General features: G+C 41.4%; 2 protein-coding genes across 3 annotated transcripts in view; both read right to left on the bottom strand.

Annotated features, from left to right (window-relative positions):
* LOC106638249 (uncharacterized) overlaps positions 1-10,097 on the bottom strand; it is a 104,920-nt gene extending 94,823 nt beyond the window's left edge. For both annotated transcript variants that reach the window (XM_023392789.2, XM_023392788.2), the window contains exons 1-2: positions 9,839-10,097; positions 1,218-1,624 (exon numbers count right to left, since the gene is read on the bottom strand). In XM_023392789.2, the coding sequence (XP_023248557.2) occupies positions 1,218-1,366 (149 nt within the window). In that variant the 5' untranslated portion in view covers positions 1,367-1,624; positions 9,839-10,097. The remainder of the gene's footprint in view (positions 1-1,217; positions 1,625-9,838) is intronic.
* Positions 10,098-11,399: 1,302 nt separating this feature from the next.
* Positions 11,400-16,027, bottom strand: LOC149374745 (uncharacterized). Its single transcript, XM_089592230.1, has 4 exons — positions 14,625-16,027; positions 14,065-14,561; positions 13,538-13,997; positions 11,400-13,455 (listed from the first exon to the last, which is right to left on the bottom strand). Exons 1-4 carry the CDS (start codon positions 14,730-14,732, stop codon positions 13,213-13,215), a joined length of 1,308 nt encoding a protein of 435 aa, XP_089448356.1. The 5' UTR covers positions 14,733-16,027; the 3' UTR covers positions 11,400-13,212.
* Between the last annotated feature and the right edge of the window lie 76 nt (positions 16,028-16,103).

The raw sequence follows: 16,103 nt of genomic DNA on the forward strand, positions 1-16,103 counted from the left end.
TACCTGCGGAGATAAAGAACGTTATTCCGGTACTCGGGGGACAATTGTTGAGGAGCTATGTATATATATAAGTTACAATCAGTCCGTGCACAAAAGAATCAACTGTGGAATCTGCGGCGCGGATGCACGGAGGGAAGCCGAATATAGAGCTTCTTCTGTATTGTGCTACGTGTAAGTATCGACAAGACGTCCTAGTGTCGATCGGTGTACAAGCGATAAGTGACGACAACTTCGGGGGACCAGTAGAGAGTGTATTTTCAGAGTTGGAAATAAAAAAGAAAAAAAAAAGAAAAGAGATATCGCGCGTGAAATTAAATACCATCAACTGCAGCTTCACTTTATACGAATTGGGAATGAAAGTAATATATCAAAGTAACAAGCCACACCGACCGTATCGGGGATATATTTATACTATGGTCTTAGCCGCGGAGCGTAACATGTATATCCAATAACCCATCGCCGCATTAGACGTAAGTATATATTATACATAGATAATAATATTGAAACACGGACAGTGTAATTCACCGGATGCAGAGATATAATATATGCATACATTTATTCATGCTACGGGCAATCACAGATCGGTACATTGTCGCGCGCGGCCATACGATACACTTTCACTCTCCTCCTCGCGGCGCGACTTTTCTATATTTGCAATACACACACACGCACATAAATATATTATTGTTGAGGAAATCCATCTTGTTCTGTATATTTTCTACACGCGCACCGAATCGAGACCTCAGCCGAGGAGGAGGGGGAAGGAAAAAATTGCAAGCTCTCTTCCTCCTCCGCCCCGCGAACCTCAATTACGCTCAATAATAATCAGAGAGCGGTAAGCGCTCTCTCGGAATAATTAATGAAAATTGCGCTCCGCGCAACGTATCGCCCGATAACAATAGCAACGATGATGATCGTGATGATTCCTGCCTTTATATAGTTACATCGACCCACGACTAATTGACGAGAGCAAGTTATGGTGTAGCCTACGAATGATGGATCCCCGGTAAAGCTGTAAAACGCACTCGTGCAAACATGCGTATATATATATATATGGACTCGAGAGGGGGATACCGTTTCTCCCGAGCGCCCGCAATTCATGGGCCGTGTATGTATTGGAAAATCGCGAAATCGTTGGATATCGCACGCGGATAAACTGGTAAGGGGATTTTTTTATCTAAAATGAGCTAAAATGATGTATTATTTTCATGACTCACCTGTGTTTGCGGGGCAGGGTGCAGGCTGCCGTGACGTTGACCACGTCGTTGTACCTCGAGCTCGAGGTGGATCTCATCTGGTACCTGGGGGCCTCGGCGCAGGCACCCTGCGTGAAGCTGTAGGTGCGCCTCTTCTTTAGGCACAGCATTATCACGTATACTTTATACGAGGCAGCGAACACGTCCTCACAAGACACACTCGGGATTTCGTGCTTTTGTCGTCTCCGAAGCAATGACGTCGACGACCCCGCGGACTCTCATTCTCGTTTCTCGTTATATTATGCGGTATCCGATGGGTGTTGTACTATACTTGGTGGTGACTTTTTCCGCCGCTCCTTACGGGCCGCTGACGATGATGCCTCGGCTCGTTTTGTATGGGCGACGATGACGATGCGCGGCTGTGTTATCTGCGGACACGGAGAAGAGCCCCCAGTTCGTTATATACGTATTATACGTATACCCTATTGTGTTGTCGGCGAAGGGGATTTTTTTTTCTGTTTTTTGGGGGAAATAAGTAGTGGCTCTCGCTCTCTTTTGTTTTTTAGCTGTTTCACTCGACGGGGAACATTTTTCTCTGTTCTCCCAGCAAAGTGTTCAAGCTCGCAGTTGGACTTTTCAATTTTTATGGATATTTTTAGAACAGTTGAGTCATTTTTAATGGAAAAAAAAAAAAAAATCAATGTAGGTAAGTGCTAAGAGCGTTCAACGTGGACCCATTCAGCTGTAATACATATATACCTGTACGGATCAGTTGCGCGTAAATATTTTTGTAAAATCGAGAAATACCACCTCGCGTGATTAAAAAAAAAAAAAAAAAATGAAGAGGAAAAAAATCTCTTTCACGTCCTCGACCCGCGTGATGTTAGATTAACGGTTATGCTCCGACTGTAGAGCAGCCACGTATATACATACATTACACCGTAAAATGACATAACTCTCCGACCGAGAACGCATTCCTCGGAATTTCACGTTCCACCGCATCTTCGAGCCCATCTTTTCCTTCTTTACCTCTCAGCTGGTCGATGCTCAAGTTTATTCTGTATATATGTATACCCACGTAAGCGCGTGCTCGATTAGCATAATGTATCGAAGGACGGCGTGATGGCTCGTATATACACAAAATACATTTATCGCTCCCGAGTAGCTCCGATCGTCCTATTAATTAGATGCTTCTTTTTTTTTTTTTCCTCCGAAATTAAAAGCTTCACGTTAATCTGACTGCGTATTGAATTTATTACACTCTCGAGTTGTAATCATCAAGCTCCGAACTGGGTATCTTGTTTACGTGATTTTTTTTTTTTTTTTCAATCACTATATACACTGTGAATCCAAGTGGTTGTTAATTCATTCGAGTAAGCGACAATTAACAATATTTCGAAAGCCCGAGTGTTTATTTGTGGAAAATTTTTACAAGTAGGTATACACATTAATGTCAATGTTTGAAATGGATGTACATAGTTTATACAGAGTACCACCACGTACACGAGACTACAACTAAAAGAAAAAAAAAAAAAAACGGTGTTCGGTAAGAATAAAATTATTACAGAGGCGTATCGGGACAATCCATCCTCTCGTCCTCGTCAGCAAACAAATGATCCCCTGGGCACACCTCGCATCCGATACCTCATCTCAACTGTACGATTTCCATCGCGAGTCACATGTCGTGTATCGTATACATATGTGTTGTATACTCATACGACAACCATCCGGGTGGCCGTTGATCTACAAATCGAGAACTCGATCTTCCCGATGCTCATTTCCGGGTGTGTGTGTGATCATGTAGCCGTTGCGGGGTGGAAACTACATTTTTCAAAAAACCATCATCCAAGGCAGCGCACTCGATTTAAGAAAAATAAAAAAAATGGAAAAATAACACTACCACCAGCAGCACAACTAAGTAGGTATATAGAGACGAAGAGAAGGAACAATCGGCCGTCACAGAGAGACCCTTTAGTCAACGAAGGGGGGAGGAAAGGAAACAAAAAAGGGAAAAGAAAAGAAAAGAAATTTTTTTTTTTTTTTTTTCAAAAACGAGAATAATAAAAGAAGAGGAAGACGACCGAGAGGAGTAACGTGCGCCCGGGCGTCAGGCTCGCGCCGATGCTATAACTGTACTGAACTTGAAGTCGAGCGCAGGAGGAGGCAACAGCGGCAACGATCATCAAGAGAAAGAGAGGCTCGAATGTACAGGGTATATATACGATGGGCGCGCGGCTCTCCGCTGCACGTATCATATATATATATATATATATATATATATATATATATATATATATATATATATATATATATATATATATACACACCGCACGCGGCATACTATTATAATATTTTATACGTGCACCTGACGTCGATGGTGGTGATGATGATGCTCCTCCATACATTGCTATATGTCTACGGAAGCCCCCCGTGGTGAACTGCGCGCCACACAATGTCTTATTAGACGCGCTGCGTGAAAATGTCCAAAGGCGCTTTACTTGCTCGCATGTATACGATAAAATATACTTATATGTTGATTATGGACTAGTGTCTCTGCTATTCGACAAAGGTACAAAAATTAGTCGAATCTTGTACCGTTTTACCTACACATTTCTCCACGTAATAAAGTTACGGAAGTGCATTAGGGACACGCAATATATCTCGAGCCCATATTATTTTTAATCATCGTGTACAATGGTACAATTTTCTAAAAAACTTTGTTTCTCTTGCCCGGAAAAACAAAAATACGATTTTTATCGCTTCTTTCCTTCGTGCACGACACGTCTTTACTTTTTCACTTGGGCCTCCGCGCGAGAGAAGGCACTATAAAACCAACCTTTCGTGAGTTATCAGACCAAGATCAACATACCCTCTCGTAAAAGAAGAAGAGATAAGAGCCCGATCGCGTAATCGTGACGTTTATTTTGCGAATGGGCCCGAAGTATATGCGTGTGTGTGTTTTTTCCTCTAAAAGCTGCACGAGTGGGATGCTGCGAGCCTCGACGACGATAAAACGCGCGGAAACCGAGAAGGAAGTCACACCTCGGTGGGTAACACGTATACGCTATCGTATAATTAAAGACTTTGATAAGAGGGCGTTAGAGATCGAAGAAAAAAAGAAAAAGCTGTTATTTATGGCGCACGAGCTAAAAAGTTATGTAAATCCAAGCTCGACGCGCGTTTGGTGCGTGATAACATACGGTGTCTCAAATGCGTTTTTAGGAAAATCTATATCAGGTTGTCCACGGGCAAAAAAAAAAAAAAAACTCCGTTGGACCGGTCTCTAATAATACCTCTTTATTCGCACTGAATAAATTTATACCATACTTGCACTGGTACCATATATTATGGCTAACGCGTGATTTTCAAGGAATTATCGAAACGACCTTGCGCACTTTCGTTGAAAACCTTGTGTGTACACGCACAATTTGCGGGTAAAAGTTTTTCTCTCTCGAGATGACAAAAAAAAAAAAAAAAAAAGGAATCTCGCCAGGTATTTTGATTGAACAAAAAGCGCTGTTAACCCAACTTTGCGCAAGAGAGGAGGAAAAAAAAAAAAAAAAAAAAAAAAAGAGAATCCAAACGATGCGGCCATACGCGAGAAGCAGCAAAAAAAGGGTTTGCGCGTACCTACACCTTCACGTACACGCGTCGTCAGCATCATCAAGTGCTCGAGGTCCACACTGCAGGGATCAAGTATACACGTATAAGCCGGAAACGCGGGAGATTCCGCTCGCCTCTCATTCTTTCGCTCTTGTAAGTGAGCGAGCGAGCCCGAGAGCATCCCTCAATGCGTATAGCGCGTCTTCTCCTCTATTTTTTTCCCCATCCGTGGTTGTACCCATGTGTGTACACCCGGTGCTTCCACCGTCATTTATTTATGTATACCCATACGCGGACGTTCTAAGCGCTCGTGTCTAAATTACAAGTGCACACGCGTGACTGTATGCGTTTAGTCGTGCAGTATATACCTACACTGTACGTAAAAAATTATATTTGCAATTATATCTGTTGATTAAAAATTGATAGCCAAGTGCATGTTTGAAGAAAAGTCGGGTTGGTGGAACAAAAATAAATGCACGATTACAAACGTGGAACAGTTTCTTTTTTTTTTTTTTTTTTTTTTTTTTCCACAGCATCGAGGACGGATGAATTGAACAAAATTTATCGAATGGGAAGAGCAAAGGCATCGTTAGCCGATCGTTGGGAGAAAAATCGAGCGGAGCACTCGGGATAAAGAAAAACGCGAGCGATCCGAGAGAAATACTTAGGCGCGCTTCCTTCCCGTTTCGATTTCCGATCTCGACGGTGAAAATCCAAGGAACGCGATCGGAAGAAGAAGAAGAATAAGAAAATTCCTCGCGCGCGCAATAACTCACAGCCCCCCCCCCACCCCTTCACGGCCTTCCATTCCATCCGATTTCACTCGCGAACAATTTCCTCCTTCCTCTCGCAGTGTGTGCATCTCCACGCATATAATATATACGCTTCTCTGTAATGTATAAACGAAGAAGAAGAAGAAGATGGGGATAAATAAAAGGGAGGAGGAGGAGAGAGAGCCATAAGAACAACAGCATGTAGCAAATGCGCGCAAACCGTAGGAGAGAAAACTCGCGCGCGCTGGCTCTCGCGCAAGTGCATCAAGTGCAGTTATGTTGGACTGACCGCCAGCACCAACTATGTACGTGCGATGTATGTACCTACCTTGTACTTGCATAGCGTGCGTAAGTATATATTTATATATAAGTATATGGGAAAGAGCCAACGCATATTACACACAGTACCACCGACTTGTGTTGCTAAGCAGCAGAGGCAAATATACATATACCATGTACAGCAGCCATACACGACGCGTCTGTGTATACTTATATAAAAGTACCCCTCTTTCAAGAGAGCCGCTCTCGCGTGCGAGTATACAGGTGCACGGGGATAAATCGTGGGGATCGAATTTCGATCGGCAATAGCCGAACAACCGCTAGGGGTAACGTTTTCCGACCAAAGTGTATGTGTATATATATAAAGGGGCTTCCGAGAGCCACGCGAATTGACGGACTCGCGATACGCCGGTATACTCTCTAAGCAAGAAAATCGCCACTACCGATCTCTCCCCCACCCCCCTTCCGCTGCCGCGGTAGCAGCAGTATTAGTTTGGTTTTCAATGAATCGACGCGGACGGATTTGCTCCTTTACTTATACACATCGCGGGGGGAAAGACGGATACCGAATCGTTTTGCCGATAATAGTCGAATGTGCTCGGACCGATCGATCGGTAATTAACGTTGACTTGCGACGATTATTCGAGCGGATGGTTAATGGGCCGGAGGTGAAAAATCCATACGGAGATAACTCGTAGGAATTCCAGGGTATATCCAACAACTGTTACGACGCCCGTTAGATCCCAGGGTATGTGGAGGGAGAACACAAAATACCCGCGCGTGCGGTTAATGAGCGCGCGAAATTTTTTCAAAAGCAAGAGAGAGAGAGAGTGCGCGCTCCCCACAGACCCTTCTCTGTGTACACACATATATATATGTATATTGTTGGGTGTACATGTGGGGCTAACTGTGCGCCATTATTATGCAACGGAAGTGAATGTTTGTCAAGGGCACGAGAAAACTGCTGCTGCGAAACTTGCCGCGCGATTGCTACGGTTTTTTTGTTTTTTTTTTCGTTCACGTCGCCTGTGGTGCAGTCAAAGGGTTGGTAATTGGTGGCATTTTTTTTCATGCTCGTTCTTTCTCGCTCGAGTGTCTTTTTTTGATGTTATTGTTTTTGTTCACTCGATCGGAAAATTTTCCTTACCTCGGCTGAGACAGTTTAGGAGTACTTGTTTTACGTAATGAAAAAAGAAAAAGTTAGAACCGCTTCTAAAAAATATAGGTCGGAATGGGTGGGCTCTTCTGACTTTTAGATGAATTTAAACGGCAAGAGTATAGAAACAACCAACACTACTGTATACATAAATCACCACAACGAAGGAGCAAGGGGGAGGGAAAAAAATCAAGCAATGCCAAAGCTCGAGCCGACGATTCGCGAAGAAAAAAAAAAGCAACAAAATACTCTTTTACCTCTCACCGAGGGAGAAAAATAAAAAGGAAATCAAGTTGTCAAGGTTGCGGTACTTTACTTTATCACTAAAGTGTGGGTATATATAAATACACTCGGCTATATACACGTGATCAAACACTCGCCATATATATACATAGTGGGATCAGCGTCAGCATTCGTTATAATTGCTGTGGAGAATATGATAAAAGAGAAAAAAAAAGTTCTCTCTCTCTTTATAACCCGCGATATTCAACAACGAGAGTCGCGCGATAACATCTCAACGAGGAGCGGATAATGTATTAAGTGCAGCCTCTCAGGATTTTCATTTCACGGGAACTCGGTTCATTCCGCATCACGTGCAGGGAGTCGATGAAAAATTCGGAACAGCGGCAGCCGGCAGGAGTATATAATAACAGCTCGAGCGGACGGAAAGTTGGCGAATTTTCCGTTCGTATATATATATATATATATATATATATATACCTACTCCACGGTAACGAGAGCCGCGGCTGAAAAAACAAAACATCGGAGGGGGGGATTATAAAGAGCTCGTGGCGCAATAATGACCGACAGGTCGAAAATTCAAAGCGCGTTTCTCATAACGCGGAACGACGCGTATACGTACACACACACACCAGGAGATAAAAGGCGGAGAGAGAGAGAGGTATTTTCTCAAGGCCACGCGCTCGCGGCGCTGAAAAGAGAGAGAGAGAGAGGCTCGTGTGTGTGTGTGTGTTATAATAATAATAACAAGATTTCGCGAGTGTGTCCCCCTCGTGCCGCCGGGAGATTGAGATTTCGCGATTCCCGGCTAAATCCGCGCGGCGCGCCATGCATCTCTCGGGTGCGTTTCGTGCAGTCGGATAATTGACAGGGAGGGGGGGAGGCTGCTGTGTTCTATCAACGGCGGCAGCGCGGCCGTACGGTGGCGGCCTTCGAGGGAGACGTCTCTACTGGACGGCCCTCCTCCTCCTCCTTCGCGCGCCGCGTCGGGGAATTCCACTTTTATCCCGCGAGTGTATATGTATACGAGTCGGTCGAGAGGAGACGGGAAAATGAGCTTTTTTTTTGTTTTTGTTTTAAATAAAAGATTGGAAAATTTCAAAGTTTTCGTTAATTTCGAGGGGAGTTTGCACGCAGCTTCTCTACGGATGGGGGGGCTGTTTCTGTTTTTTTTTAGACAAGAGTAACAAAGTCGCCAGTTTCGTTGATGAAGATGAGATTTTTAATTTAATTATTGATTTTTGTACGAAAAGTATCGGTCGAGGATCGAAAAGAGAACGAAGGTTGTGATTGTTTTTCAATAAGTATTTTATTTTGGCGGATGGAAAAGTTAATTTTAATCGTAAGAGAATTTTCTAATCACGTTTCGGGGTGATGTGACGTCAAAGGTTGCACGAATATTAGCATCTAGGATCTCCTAATTTTTACAATAGCCCATATATGTATATTATCAAATGATTAGGTGTGATTAGTGGCGGGTGGGAACGAACTTTGATTACATTGCGAAATGCTTTATCCAATTAATTAAAAACTAATGATGTTTGATTACGTTACAACTGGAGAATAAATGGAAAAAAAAAAAAAAAATGTTTCTCACCGTATCGATGAAATATTAATTGTTGCTCACATTCATCGAAGGAAAACATACTTGCTTACGAGGGCAAGGATTGGAGCGAAAAAAAATTGAGCAACTTTTCAATCGACAGCCAACGTATAAAACAGGACGAGGAGGAGGAGGAAAGAATAAGGAGGCGAAGAAAAAAATCCGCTAGGCGATAAATATACTTACGCGTGTGGAGGGTCAATTACCCTGAGCCAAGTGCATGTTGTTGTTGTTATGCACACGCGCGTTATATAGAAAATAAGTAGTATACGTAACAGCATACAGTAAGGGTTGGGCGCACTTTTTCTCGCTGGCGCGACTAACGCAATCGAGATACTGTATAACGACTAAAATCTAATCGGCAATTCACCAATCGCCGTATGTATAAAAAAAATAACTCTCTTACGTAGGAACACTATGCCGGTTATTTGTCCTTTTTTTTGTCGGCGCCTCTAGCCAGAATTTCGTTGTTTTAATCATTTTTCGCGAACGGCTGTTGAAACTACTTACCTTAGCTATTTTATGCCCTGAGACAAAAAAAAAGCATAGCCACAACGCGGAAACATACGCCATATACTGTGACTTACACCCCTTTGAACAAGACTTGTTTTCTTATTTGTTTCAACATTTTATGCTCCCGCTGTGCTACACTATGATGTACTTAACGACAGTATTACTTTTTATAATAAGTATAATATATATATATATATATAATCGTATAGAGCGATGAGAGCAGCATAGAGAAATCCGTGTTGTCTTTACGCGTGACTGAGTTCCGGCAACATTTACATAATGTTTATTTTGTATTGTCTTACTACGGGGTTATATCTAGTGAAGAGTTAGACGATCGGTCGTAAATAATTTGCTACAAACTGTACAGTGTTAACTTACATTAACTCGTCAGTTTGTCCTCGTTTTGTTGCCCAACTTTGAAACAACTAATACAATGTAATGTAATAATAAAATTCAATAAGAAACGATTACTTACCCATAGTTCTTTTTTTTCTTCGTAGAAAAACAAACCACTGCCGGTAACTTTGAAGCTCTTTGTAATAAATCAACGCGACTGCACAAAAAAGCAAAGTATATCTCACTGTACGACTCGCACCAAAAGTAGTCCTCTAGTAAAAAATGTCGCACGACGGTACCTATATACTTATTAAGTATACCGCAGAGATGTGCAACTCTGCTCCAAAAAATTTAGTTCCTTGTAATTATCATGCATGTATTGTTGCATCTTTCATATATACGCTTCCTTGCGTTAATTAAAGCCAAGAAAGACGAAAAAAAGCCCACACACACGTGCTCATCCCAACGATGATTTTCTTCCGTCTGGCATACGTCCCTGTTCCGTCTTTGGCAAAAAATATGAGGCTGCAATGAAATAATTAAATTTTTCCGGCCATTTCGAGGTTAGAGGATCGCTGTAAGTGTTTTAAACCGCGCGTCTCTTGCACTATTGAGGTACCTACTCTTAGGTAAGTATGTAAATAAATATACTGATTTCACGCGTGATCAAAACGTTTAACGGAGCGCAAAGTCACAACCACCACTTAACAACATGCGTCTCGATCGAGCGTCTCGCGGCGACTGTTTTCCGTTGGCTTCAAGTAGCGCGCGCTGCCCGCACACCAGCGGCGCACCCCCTGCCTTCGGCTACCTTAGGTTCAAAGCACCTGCTCTCATTTGTGTATACCTACCGAGTATATTATAATTGCGGACATTCATACTCACGGTTATTGTATGATCTTATATGCGAAATGGTCCCCTAAAAATGACCACCCTTTATTTGCTTTATTAAATCTTTTTTAACGATTTTGAATAAAAAAGGTTTGGTACTTTGTTAAGGGTTACGTAAAAACTTGATCAGTGAACAAATTTTTGGTTTATCATATACCATTATGGTTAAAAAATGGCCATTTTCGCAATTTTTCGAATGTTCCGTAATTAATATCTTTAAAGCTATCTATTGTACAGAAAATTTGAAAAAAAAAACTCTTTTCATCCAAAACCATCCATCAGAAATACTAAAAAAAAAATTTTCGGAGCATGATAAATAATTTTTTGAATTGATTCTGAAAAAAATATTTAAAAATTTGAGGATTCTCACACCGATCTGTAGTTACGACCACTAAAGACTTTTCTAAAAGTTTAAGAAAAGCTTGAATACTTAAGTACGTCTTCGGCGTTAAAAGTAGATTGGAATGTTCAATCGAGAGAGACAATTAACTGTTCTATCCTACGAGAACGTGAACAATGGGACGATAAAAAAGCGCATTTTTTCGTAACAAAAGCGGAATGTGCGGTGACGAAATTTTTATAGTATTCTTACAGAAAAATTTAATGTCATTGCTTCAAAGAAATTGCATTGTAGAGCAGCGAACGTTAAAAACCGTTTAGAAAGAAGGATGTTGTGTGAGTTACAATCAAATGCTTACGGAATAAAAAATAGTAGTGAAAGGGATTTGCATTTTCAAGGGTACTCGATAAAATTTCAATAGCAAAATATATATATTTTTTTTAAATATTTTATTATTCGCATCGTGTATATATATTACGTAAATACAATTGATATAAAACCTTTTTTTCTCGCTCCTCTTCACCGCACAATAATATAGTGCGTATACTGTTACACACCGACTTATAAATATCATGCTGTCTTAGATGCAGCGCAAACATTTAATTGTATTATTGTATACCGTCTACGCGACCGTATATGTATAACATACATATATACCTTCGGATGAGTTAGTCGTGTCTAATTGACGCAAGGGAACAAAAACGTGTATGTATGTGTTAATACAAAAAGGTCTTTCGCACACTCTTTTACTCACTCGCTCGCTCTCTAAAATTGATGCTGAGTGCATCGGTCTAATGTCTACTAGGAAGTCCGAAGAAAACGTTTTCTCTACGAGTTTCTTCTGATTATCGATCCATCATTATATAAAGCCGATTGTCTACGATTGATAAAAAATAGTTCATACGGTGTCTTTATTTATCGTAGATGAGTACAAACACTACATTTATTGTATAATCCATGAGGACATCGCTTGCTTAGTTTTGGTTTTTTTTGCTTAATTGCTACAAATGAAGTTAGACAATATTTTTATAAACAACAGTTACTCAGCAAAGGCAAATTGTTCTTTAATGTTAGTTTAATCATGTTTTATCGTTAAATTTCTATTGTGTAATGAGTAGGTCCGTCAATTTTGCGAGTTTTCCGTATTTTTCATCATCAGGGTGATTAATTATTGAAAAAATATTTCTCACAATGCTATGCTTAAATCTGATTATACAATCAGGTGCTGAAAAATTAAAGGAGTACTTACTGTGGAAGAGGCTACTCATGCCGTCAAGACAGAAAAACTTTTTCATGACAAGACTCAGATATCAATAAGCAAATAACATGTTTCATGTTCCGAATTTTATATAAAGACAAGATACAAGGCTAGCAAAGTGACAACAGTGAATTGAAACAAAAAAATTCTTTTAGTTTGAAGGGATTATTTTACGAGTCGACTGTAGACTCGTTTGTGGGGAAAGATTTTTCTTTGTAACTTTGTAGAGATCTAAAATGAATTTGAAGGATTTTCAAGATAATTCAACGAACATTAACAGCTAAAATGATTGTAATAATTAAGCTTCACCTAATTTAGGTGAATATTCGATTCGTACTACTTTGAAGCAATTATTATCAATGTTGGGAAAAAGGCTCTAAAAAAATTGGCACAAAATATATATCTAAGGCAAAATTGTTTCGCAGTCGATATTGTCCTAAAAGCTTTTTCAGTACAACCTTAAATTACGTTAAAAAACACGATGTATTATTTATATTGCTTTAGGGATTCAATAAAGTACTTAAAAAAACGATTCTACGTTGAATACCGATGGGCTATAAAAATGACATTGAACACAAACAACTTCTAAACTATTTGGCGTTTTGTCTCGACCTCTACTTTGTCTTTTTCACTCTGCGTGTACGTTTAAAAATCCTTAAGGTTCAGTAACTTCTAAAAAAGCACACTTAAAGGCCTCACCTGATTTTGCTTTAGTCCGAGTATTATCTTACGTCTCTATAGTCATTTTCTTATTTCATAAAAATTGTGCGCAATTTGTACATTTCGTATATCTATAGTCCGCAAGACAAAATATATATGAGGTACTATGAAAACTGCAATAAATTAAAGCAAACCGCAAAAATACAAAAACTAATTCTAATTTTACGGAAGATCGGGTCCACGCTGAGTCACATTTTTTTAATAGCAGTGCTATTTTTGTTTTTACGTCATTGATAACAAAAAGATTACGGGGTAAGAGTTGCAGTTAAAAAATGCTTCTCAGGTTGGAAAGAAACTCGTACGTCTATACAGCTTTCACGTCGTCAGTGTTCCTTAGCAGTGCAGCAGCTTTCACGACATCTCCACCACACTGGTTCAACATCACCTTGCAGTCCTCGAGGCCCACGAAATTATTTTCCTTCTTCAGCAAGCCTTGCAGTCTTTCTAATTTTATAGCTGCCACGACGTCCCAGCTCGTGACGTTCAGAGCTGCCACGCACGATTCTGGAGTCGACTGCTCGCCCAACACTTTGAGCATGATTCTCACCTGTCGAAACGAAAATCATCGTCACGTGAGAAAAAAAAAAACGTGCTCGATAAAAATAAAAGAAGAAAAAACCTCAACCCACCTCGTCCGATTGCTCGCCGTTGCGTGGTCCACGAGTGCGACGGGAATTCGGTCCGTCGCAGGCAAATTCCAAGAGATCCTCGCACGACACGTGGTCGCCGCTCTTCTCGAGCTTTTGCTCAGCCGACGACTGCGAATTTACCCTGCTGTGAATCGAGTTGCCATTGGTGGGCGTTGAATTACGACTAAGCTCGTCGGCGTCCTCCGAAATCTCAGCTGTGACCTTCCGCGTGACTTGCTCGACAACGGGAACATTAGAGATTTCAGGACTGCCGGCAACAGTGTCATCGTCGTCGTCGTCGTCCTCGCTATCGTTCGTATCCATGCAATCTATGAGGTTCTCGGAAAACTCAAGTAGATCCTCGGATATGACGCTGCAGCGGTGATTCCTCGTGTCTTCCGCTGGCAGGGAGTCAAGGGCTGCAAGTTCCGAGTCGATTCTCCTTTCAAACTCCTCCGGGCTGCATAACAATCATCATCACCGAACGTCGGATACTTATCGATCAAAGAAAAAGCTGTGATGCTTACCTGCTGCTGACCGTAGCCTCCGACTGATCAACGTCGGAGCCGGACACAAGTTGATTCGTTGTCTTGTCAGCTGCGGTGACCACGACTTCCTGCTCACCGTCGGTCGGCCCGTGAAAACCATCGACCTGATCCTCCATCGCCGAACTGGAGACAGCTTGTATTTTAGCCAGCGTCCTGGTGACTCCACCAGGTATGATGAGCGGATGTTTTCTCTGGTGACGAGGTAGGCTCGACTTGGGCTGCAGGGTCTTGGAGCGATCGCGCGGTGGCAGGGGTATCGGGTTCTCGTCGTTGTTGACGTTGCCCTGGTTCTGGTTGTTCTCGATTTCCATCGAGCGGTGTCGGTGCATCAGCTGCTGCTGCGCTTGACTAGGTACCGGCGGGGGGGCTTGCGAGGGTGCCGGTATTCTGAGCTTGGGCAAAGTGCGAGCACCGCTGCTATGCCGGTGTGCGCTGTCCAGCTGGAAACTTCGAGCACTGCTCTGTAAAGTGAACAACTATACGTTAACGGCGTGGTAGGGACTGAAGTCTCTGAAGGAAAATAAGGATTCAAAATTTACCTTGTGATGGTGGTGGTGGTGCTCGTCGTCGTTGCTGACGCTGTGGGATGATGTGTGCTTGTTGCCGCGCACGCGAGGCCTGACGATCGGCAGACCCGAGCGCAGCATCCTCAAGGGATTGGTGTCGGGAGTGTCGGCGGCCGAGGTCTCGACCAAGCTGTTGTACACCTCCTTTGCCTCGTCAGAAAGTGTCGCCTGGTGAACACAACACAGCCGGGGGAAAGGGTAGAGGCGTATGACGTTACGAACGGACGGTGCCAACGTAAAATAATCGAAATCATAATCGAAGTGAAAAGCAAGAGCAGATAGATAGAACAACAACCAAGCAGTGTTTGTAGTTTAAAAATACAGATACTAAGATAGAGGATGAGGCTGATGCTTGTACGTATGTATATACAGGCGAGTGGTAAGTATAGTGTTATATATACAGGCACGAGGCAACTGATGCTGATTGTTGTTGCGTGCAGGGTTTTTTTTTTTTTTTTTGTAATGTGGAGGTGGTGGTAACATGGTTCTGGGTCGAGGTAATGAGATGCTCGGAAGCGTGACTATAATATGAAGGTGGTGATGAGATGTCCTCTACGTACAATTGTAAATACTAATTGCAAGTTTAGGATGTACTTTGCGGAAAGTGTAAAATACGTTATTGTTCTCCGTGAGGTGTCGTGATAAATTTGTAATAATAGAGATTAAATTTCTCGCTGCACAGCAAAATTTCTAACAGGTTTTTGTTGAGTACAAGTATCTTGATCAGTATAATATAAAATTCAAAGTTGTTTCATATATATTAATGCCCATAAAAATTAATCGCATGGATTGCACTTGGCATTCAATAATAATAATGAGCTAATCGATGATAAACAGAGTCGATAAAAAGTTACAAGTAAAACAAACGCGGTACTCTGTCGAATGTGTATTTTTCGTACTATAATCAATGGAGGGATAAATATGAGCTTACACATTACGAAGTATTGTAATAAAATATACGGAATGGTGATTCCGATGTGTGACTTATATGGATACGTGAATACAAAATTTAATCTAAACGCTCGACTTAAAAGTTAGCTTCTACGCTTACAAACATTAAAAATGTATATGAGTATCAAAAAGTGTCTTTGAATTATTATCATTAGCATCATCATCGTGTGACAACTTATAGTCTAACTTACTGCGTGCAATAATCGCAACTCCCAAACCGGATCCAACGAACGAGGAAAAATTTTTTCTTTCATCGATATAAAAAATACGTCCTGATTTAGAAATTCTTTTTTTTTTTTTTTTTTTTGTTGTCTCGTAAGCTCGACTTTGACGTAGCATCGCACTTTTCATCGTCATTTATATATATGTACAATGTCATTTAGTTCATCATGACTAAAATTAGAAATCACTGACAGAGTGCAATTTTTTTCACTGCCCCGAACGTAAACCTGATCCATCTGACTAGTACTTCCAAGTGCGTCTTTAACGATCTGTAGTGAT

Source organism: Copidosoma floridanum, unplaced genomic scaffold, assembly GCF_036245765.1.
Source record: "Copidosoma floridanum isolate Cflo_tuat_1 unplaced genomic scaffold, Cflo_Japanese_pri ptg000014l, whole genome shotgun sequence".
Taxonomy (NCBI): Eukaryota; Metazoa; Arthropoda; class Insecta; order Hymenoptera; family Encyrtidae; genus Copidosoma; species Copidosoma floridanum.